At 36.8% G+C, this 8,711-nt stretch overlaps 1 protein-coding gene across 1 annotated transcript; it reads left to right on the top strand.

The window, feature by feature from the left end:
• Window positions 1-6,687: 6,687 nt before the first annotated feature.
• LOC122082624 lies at window positions 6,688-8,543 on the top strand. The gene is made up of 4 exons (XM_042650309.1): window positions 6,688-6,929; window positions 7,046-7,139; window positions 7,224-7,746; window positions 7,852-8,543. Exons 1-4 carry the CDS (start codon window positions 6,902-6,904, stop codon window positions 8,062-8,064), a joined length of 858 nt encoding a protein of 285 aa, XP_042506243.1. The 5' UTR covers window positions 6,688-6,901; the 3' UTR covers window positions 8,065-8,543.
• Window positions 8,544-8,711: the final 168 nt, after the last annotated feature.

The following is an 8,711-nucleotide window of genomic DNA, read 5'->3' as shown; positions in this document are numbered from 1 at the left end:
AAGAAGAAAGAGTTGATTATGGACTATGACAGGTAATGGTGAATGCTGAGGTGAGCTATGAACAAAACCCGTTGCGCGGTGAGAGTCCTGAGTCCTGACTTTGAAATTGGAAAAAAAAAAAAAAAAAGGAAACGTTTCTTTGACTATTTATCTAAAAAAATATGGGGAAAAATATTTCTATTTTTTAATTTTTTTATAATAAAATATTTCCATTGACGACTGTGGAGTTGAGATGCTTGCGTGACATTGCAGTCATCATTTATGGGATATTATTTTATTGGATAAATGTTTTCTGAGTGAGACATAGGGGCATCTCAATGGGATATATTTGTTATTCTGTGTTCCAGTGTCTGAGCATAGCCATTGTATCTGACTCATAAAATTGTGTTCCTTATTCTATCACTATCATCGTTTTTCCTCTCTTATCAAAATCAAAATCTTCTGATCAACATGTGAAAAATAAGGATTAATGACCTATTCTTTCCACTAATTTCTTTTTTGCATTTGTCTTTTCTTTGCCTCTTTCTCTTCTTGCTTTATATTTTTTATATTGATGATAAAGATGATGATGGTGGAAAACTCATCTTCAAGGATAAAAAGGTACTATCTTGTTGACGACTGTGGAGTTGGGATCCTTACATAACACCATAGTTATCGTTTATGAGATTTTATTTGAGCTAGTATTTTATGAGTGAGACATAGAGACATCTCAAGAAAGGTATATATGTCATTTTACCTTTTTGTGTCCAAGTGTCGTCATCATTTTTTCTCTTCCCCAAGTGTATCAGAAACAAAATCTTCTAATCTATATGTGAAAAATTAGGATTAATGACCTATTCTTTCCACTAATTTCTTCTGTACATTTTTTTTTTCTTTCCTTCTTTTTCTCGCTCTATATTTTTTATATTGATGATCAAGATGATGATGGTGGGAAACTCATCTTAAAGGACAATAAGGTACCACCTTGTTGATGACTGTGGAGTTGGGATCCTTACATGACACCACAGTTATTGTTTATGATATTTTATTTGAGCCAATGTTTTATGAGTGAGACATAGGGACATCCCATGAAAGGTATATATGTCATTTTACCTCTCTATGTCCAAGTTCCGTCATCATTTTTTCTCCTCCCCAAGTGTATCTGAAACAAAATCTTCAAATCTATATGTGAAAAATTAGGATTAATGACCTATTCTTTGCACTAATTTATTTTGTACATTTTTTTTTCTATCCTTCTTTTTCTCGCTCTATATTTTTTATATTGATGATAAAGATGATGATGGTGGGAAACTCATCTTGAAGGATAATAAGGTACCACCTTGTTGACGACTGTGGAGTTGGGATCCTTACGTGACACCATAGTTATCGTTTATGAGATTTTATTTAAGCCAGTATTTTCTGAGGGAGACATAGGGGCATCTCAAGAAAGGTATATATATCATTTTACCTCTTTTTGTCCAAGTGTCGTCTTCATTTTTTCTCTCCCCAAGTGTATCAGAAACAAAATCTTCTAATCTATATGTGAAAAATAAGGATTAATGACCTATTATTTCCACTAATTTCTTCTGTACATTTTTTTTTTGTTTTCCTTCTATCTGTTTCTAGCTCTATATTTTTGATATTGATGATAACGATGATGATGGTGGGAGACTCATCTTGAAGGACAATAAGGTACCACGGACATATAGTAATAGCATTTTTTTTTCTTTTCTAAATGAGAAAATAAGGGTAGAAGATTTATGACATGGGGAAAATAAGTTTTCTATGAATTGTGAGTTGATACACCTACATGACTTAGAACAATCTTTTCAAGTTTCCTTAATTGTCAAACAATTGAAGGATGTTCACCCAAAAGATGAAGCATGTCAAACGATAGGAAAAGAATTCCTTAAACAATGGGTACGAAATTGAATCACTAAATTATTATTCCGTAAAACCATTTGGAAAAAAACTCAAAAACTGATATCAGATGGTAACAAGCCATTATTGCATTTCTAAAGTGTTCCACTTCACTTTAACATCTCTGTTTGAAAATAGGTAGTCTTTTTATTAGAGCTTTACTCTCACACTATGTCGTCTTTTTGTGTTAAGTGGTGGGACCATGAATCATTGAAAATCAAAAATTAAGTGGCAGTTTTTATCGTTTCTAAAGATTTTACCGCCGTTAAAGTATTTAGCAATTTTTTTTTTTAATTGTCAAAATTTACTGCTAAATGTGGTATAATTATCGTTAATGCTACGAAACTTAGGAGAATTCGTCTAGAAAATATAAAGGTTGTTTCCTAATTTAAACCTATAACCACTTAGTCGCAATTATGATTTAAGAAATTCAATCGGATTGACCAGAACTCGTTGGATTGGATCGATACTGATGAAGGTTAAGATTTGGATTCAATTTCCATTGAATTTATAGAATCCCAAAGCAAACCCAACCGATTAGGGTTCATTCTGAACTGAACCGATCAGTTTCGATTGGTCCGACCAGTTCGGGCTGAAAACTATTAAAAGTTTACAACCCATACGTGACCTCCTTCGGCAAGCAATTATCTGCGGACGACGTGTCTTTGGCGCAAGAGAAAGAGACTTAAGAAGATGGACCTAGGATTTTATCTGGTAGAGCGTCAGTTTAAACTATCAACCTGTGCCGGTTTGATCAAATTCCATTTGACTCAGGAAGATATTATTGTTACGTCGTCAATGGAAAGAAAGATGAGACTTTGTCTATGGGATTGGTTAGATAACAAACTTCTGGAATAGTAAACGTAATATCTTTTAGGGCCCTGATCCACATAATTAAAAAAAAGAAATATTGATACTGCCGTTGAATGGGTTGACCATCATGACTCGAGTGGTTCACAGCCATTGATTTGACCGACTGACCCAAAGGAATGGCTGCCGTTGGGAAACTGGCAAAAGGCATATCATATTGTCTGTCGTGGATTTAGCATCTGACTATATTCTAAGTAGGAATCAGACCCATTAGTTTTATATTGGGAAGCATTGGCCCATGAGTGGACAATAATATCCATGCCCACCAATGGTTGTTCCGAGAGAGGTATCATCTATATGAAATTCACATATTAAATTAAGAGAGAAAATAATAAAAAATTTATATGGAAGAAAAATTGCACCGTAGAAAGTTTTTTTTCTATATTAAATTAATTTTAGAATTAGGATTAGAGTCAAAACCAATATAATTAAAAGATATTCTCTTGAGACCAAGAATTATTTGCATGTTTCTTTATGTACGGCTATGGTAGTCTCTGACTATTCAATTGTTTTTGTAATCCTGAACATCTGGAACGTTAAATTTATCCTTTTATAAAATTTGTTTGGACTGAAATTTAAATGTAAACAAAGCACATTGGAATCTACTTATTCACAGAATGAGACCCAACCTATTTTCTACATGGCATACGTTTGGTCCACACATTTAGAAAATTTTTATACCTTTATCAGAATATCATTTTGGTACTCAATACATGTATTTTTTAATACAACTATATAAAAAGAAAAAGACGTACACATTGCTGGAATGCTACTAGTATATGTCCTCTATCTCTCTCATCCTTGATCATGTAGGCCCACTTAATATATAAATAGTAAGACACTTCTCCATGCTTCTAGGGGTGCAAGTTTTGCCCTCATCCTGGCCTACCCTAAGCTTGTACAATACCTGGGTTGAGCCCGATCTTATTGTCTTCTTCTTGCTTCAGCCCATCCCCTGCATCTCCCTTCTCCCTCCCCATAGTCAAGACTAATCACTCAAAGGATGAATCGGGGTTGGATTTTTTATGCCTTGAGTTAGAGTCGGGTTGGACCTAAGCCTAGCTAAGGGGACTTAGGGTTGGGCTAGGTTTTTCAACAGTTCAGCCCAACCCGACCCTAGTGTAGCCTAGGTGATTGTAATATATACTCTCCCTCACATGTTCTCTCTCCTCACTGTCACCATATTTAATAATGCAGGTCTCTTATATATGAATCAACATCCATCCATCAAAATTCTTCTTCCTCCCAAAACATGTATGATGCCATTATAAGGAACAATATGTCACTTTTCTTTAGGTAAAAGCAGTATGTCATCCCTCACCCAAAGTAAGAAGAAGAGGAGAAGTTTGTTAGGTGAGACTCTTGAAAACCAGGTATTGAAGTCGGTGAGAGATATTAATAAAAAAAAACGTGAAATTGAGAGATTCATTATAAACGCAATTGATGAGAAGTAGATTGTTGATTGAATTACCTTTGCTAGTTATTAACTTACACAGTGTGAATCAGGTTATCGTGTGGGTTGATTCATATACTTGGAATCTATCATAGGAATTTTTTTCTTGAATAACTATTCGTTCTCAACTCATTGAACAAACATAATACTTGACATTGAGGGTTTCCTACAGCCCCGATGTAAAAAGAATCTTTCACACCATACCAATGGCAGCATGCATCAGTATTGTCGTGAGGAGCCCACATAGAATAAGGTAGAGAAAAATAACGGACAATGTGAGGACCCTTTTCCCATATGTTAAATGCTAGGGGCCTCAACATGGGCTGGGTCAACTGGTTGGGATTCTACATTCAACTAAGCCGGGGACCTTAAATGGAACCACATGGATCCCCTTGAGACATGACCCACGTGGTTTGGCCTTTCGTGTCCTTCTTGGTTGTTCTTGGTTGTTTTGTTACCAAATTCTAGAATTGGCATTATTGTACATTATTAAAAATGAAAAGGTCAAAAAAAAAAAAAAAAGTGAAAATAAAAAGTATACGGGACCCATATTTTATCTTCTATAGAGAGTTCAGCTCATGATCTCTTAATTTTGAGTTGTTGATCTACATAGTGACCACCTTAATGGTTATGTGGACAAAATTTTCTTAAAGTCATGATGAATAAGAAGAAGTCATTCATTAAGAAGGAGCTCCTAAAGATGTTCATATTGGCAGAGTTGAAAAAATGCAAAATTATCCTTCCAACATAGATCTTCATACATGAGGTTCATAAGGTGAGAAAGTTCTCTACACATTTGATGAACTCTCCATATCCAAGTAATGATAATAAAAAAAAGTAACGCATGGAAATGCCATAATAATTGAAGAATGCGGCCACACCTTGTTTTTCATTCACAATTTAACCATGATTCGTGAAGAGAGGCCGATTATGCTGCGCATGTGACCAATGTTTAATACTTGATCCCTTGATAAAACAAAAGGAAGTGGAGTTGAGCGTCAACCGTATTCAATTGAGTTTTTCTTTTTCTTTTATTGGAAGTCAGTTTAGCTCCAATTTCTCTATCAATTATTGACTACTAAGCCTTAAGAATGGATTAATGCTACTATTGACCATTAATGGTGAGAGCTCGTGCATTAAGTACACCCTTTTTTTTCTTTTCAAGATTAAGATTACCAAATCCTTAGTCAATGCATCAACTTTGTCAATATCATCTAAATTTTATCAAGAAAAAAAAAAAGTCGTAAATATCATCTGTTATAAAACCAAGGCCCACCCCTTAAATGGTAACAAATATCTATCTATCTATCATCTACTTTGTTTTCTCTTTTCGTAGGTCGTAGGTGACTGTAATTAAGGTTTGGGACACAAAAGATTGGAGTGAAGAATTTTCCTGTGTCCCTTTAGGGTCACGGGCCATGGAATATTTAAAGCTAACCATTAGATTAGTATCTCTCTCCCCCAGATGAAGAATTTTCCTGTGTCCCTTATTCAATTTTATAGGAAAAGATATAATAGGCATAAACGGGAAACTTTTACTGGTCCAATTGAGAAATTCAAGCTTTGAGACGTTCCTCCTCTGCCCCATTGAGACCAGAGTAGGACGGTGCCGGAGGTTCGGAACTTAGACTTCTTCAAACTCTTGAGAGAGAGAGAGAGAGAGAGAGAGAGAGAGAGAGAGAGGGGGGGGAGATGATCATAGGGATAGCCTAGAAGATTCTTCATTCTTGTGTAGGAACTAGGTTTAGGACATTATAACACTTGTCTGGGACCATTCAGGCTTGGGATCCATCCCGAACCTGATTCCGTGTTTTTAAACTCTAGTCTTGAGTTTCACTGGTCAATAATTGAAACCAAATGGTTCCAAATCAATATTTAAAAAAGGCGTTTCAGCTAACCATAATTTGACTCGTGTAAAGGTGCAACTTGTTAAATTTGTCTTGAATTCTTAACCAGTTTTGAAGATTGACCCGCTTTAATATATTTTTGTGACGATCCAAATGGAAAGTTTTCTGAGATCTTTGATGGAAGTAAAGGGATTCAACTAGATTGACCACGACCCAATAGTCGACTTGTGACTTGGAATATATAATTTATTGTTGTCTTGTTGAGAAAGTCATTATATTTTGGAGGTTTTTTGAGCTAGGATTTAAGGGCAATTTTTCTCGCCATTGCTTGGATATAATCTCTCTTCTGCATATTAAAACATCTTCTTCTTCGCTTGAGAACGTAGCACACCACACATGTGTGTGAACCTCGTTAAATCTTTGTGTTGTATGGATCTATTGTCGATTTATTTTTCTTACTGGTGTTTGGTCTAACACAACTCATAATGAGAAAGCCTTCCTGACAGGGAAAAGGAACCCATGCCAAGGCCCAGGCCCAGGCCCAGTAGAAGAAACTGGAGCGGGGAGGTTTGGTCTAATGGGGCCTGTGTCTGGCACTGGGGAGTGGGGAGTGGGGAGTGGGGAGCGTGGGAGCGTATCAGCTAGTCGCCTTCTCCGCTCCCTCTCCAATTCGAAAAAATTTCAAAACCCCACAAAATTACTACTGTAGATGACTAAACCTGAATGGATATGAGAGAAGAATCTCATAATCCAAATGGGTATCCCCTATACTATATAGTAGCTTTTCTTCACAAAATTCACACATTTCTTTTGTGTCTTCCCTTTGTGCAATATGGATTTTCAATCCGTTCCAATCTCAGGTAAACTGATTTTAATTTTATTGCCTCTCAATTTGTTGTTCATCTGTTGATGCTGTTCGTCTTCTCTAATTGAGTAATTGGTAATCCAAATTTCTTCTTGATTCCTTGCAAACCAGGTAAAGGTCGGTCTTTAACTTCCAAGACAAATCAGAAGGTCAGCAGGGTTAAGAAAACCAATTCTGCAGGAACTCCTTCGACCCACTCTCACAGGCAATAACTCAATTAGTAATACTTGGCGATTTACCCAGAATCCAACCTCTTCTCTGATCGATTACCTGCATTTCTCTGTTTCAGGTCTAAGCGCGTCCTCGGTAGCAGTAGAAGCACAAATTGTATGTTGAAAAGAGAACCCAACAAACCCTTATCAAAATCTTCGTCACTGGGGAATGGAAAGGAAATTAATCAACAACGGCAACCCAAATATCCCCTAAAGTTGTCTTCATCCAAGCACACCGACAAGGACCCGGTCCCCATGGAACCTGAAGTTGCCGCAGAGGAGAACAAGCTCGATGAAATTAAACCCAAAACCAAGAAAACTGTCAGCTTTCAAGAACCTTTGGTCGAACACCTTGCCCACATTGTGCAGGAGGAGGGTTCTGGCGCCTTCCATACTCCAATGTCGTCTTCTTCTTCTTCAACTGAAGATAGGGTAATCCCCGGCACACCTTACTACAGTGCAGAAACCTGCGGTAAATGCCGGTTAGATAGGATCGACTCTTCATCTTATTGGGTTGCGCAAATCAGATTGGCAGAGTCTGTTGGGAAGCATTTTTTGTCCGCGGCCTTCTTCAGACTTGCTGCCGAATCCAATGCTGAGGTTTGCAGCTTCTTTTTGCTCCTTTCAAAATTCTGCAGATCATGATTCTTTCTTTCGTGTTGGGTTTCACATTTTTTCTTCTTTTTTTTTTTTCCGGATTATTAGCTGGTTCCAAGCCTTCGGATTGAACTTAGGCGTTACTTGTCACGGCATGGATCGTTATGCACAGACACTAAGTGGAGAGAGGTTTCAGTTAGCTATGGATGTGAAAGTGGTGTCCCAAGAATTGCTAAAGAACAGAAGCAAACGACCCATGAAGCAATCTCAAGACAAGTACTTCTTCCAAGTGAGGTGGCTATGGACTGTGGGGGGAACTAGGAACCAAGCTGCAGAAGCTGCTGCTGCTTCTACCAAAGGCCCAATAATATACAGCCAAAGGAATTACTGACTGATAATGGAGGAAACAAATGCTTGTCAAGGGAGTTCCTGTTCCCTCAAGTGAACACAGGGAAAGATAAGAAAAGGATTATCTTGAGTTATTTATGTCAACTGGTAGTCGTAGTTATTGATCATTTATGATCTTGCATGGAGGAGAGTATGACAAGATGCACTAAATTTGATAACAAAGAAAGCAAATCCAGAGTGAGCATCATCTTTTCCAATATAAAATACAGGGTGGTATAGAATTAGTAGATTGATTGTAATCTCTTGGTAGTGAAGTAATTGTAATCTCTTGATAGTGGTTTCTTATGATTTGCTTGGTTTGGTGTTCATTTTTGCTTCTAATTTTTGTATTGGATTTAAACACTGTACAGTGCTTAGATATCTCAATAGAGCATATTGTCTTATTGTTTGTCTATAGAGAACTAAAGACAGATCTAACCATGATCAAGCCAAAGTCTAGTGCTTCTTAGATTTCTCAAATTTGTGGGTCAAAAGTGTAAAAAGATTCTGATCAAACCTTCAACAATTTAGACATTGTTCACTACCATATACATTAATGGATTGTGGCAAATCCATCGAAT

Source organism: Macadamia integrifolia, chromosome 6, assembly GCF_013358625.1.
Source record: "Macadamia integrifolia cultivar HAES 741 chromosome 6, SCU_Mint_v3, whole genome shotgun sequence".
In the NCBI taxonomy this organism is placed as follows: domain Eukaryota; kingdom Viridiplantae; phylum Streptophyta; class Magnoliopsida; order Proteales; family Proteaceae; genus Macadamia; species Macadamia integrifolia.
Note: the sequence above shows the minus strand (reverse complement) of the source record. Positions and strands in the feature narration are given on the sequence as shown.

Bases quoted from the DNA above. Each gene is read 5' to 3' on its own strand.
- LOC122082624 (XM_042650309.1), top strand. From the start codon at position 6,902: ATGGATTTTCAATCCGTTCCAATCTCAG. The intron at 6,930-7,045 runs GTAAACTGATTT...CTTGCAAACCAG, and splicing joins TCAATCCGTTCCAATCTCAG to GTAAAGGTCGGTCTTTAACT. The intron at 7,140-7,223 runs GCAATAACTCAA...TCTCTGTTTCAG, and splicing joins CCTTCGACCCACTCTCACAG to GTCTAAGCGCGTCCTCGGTA.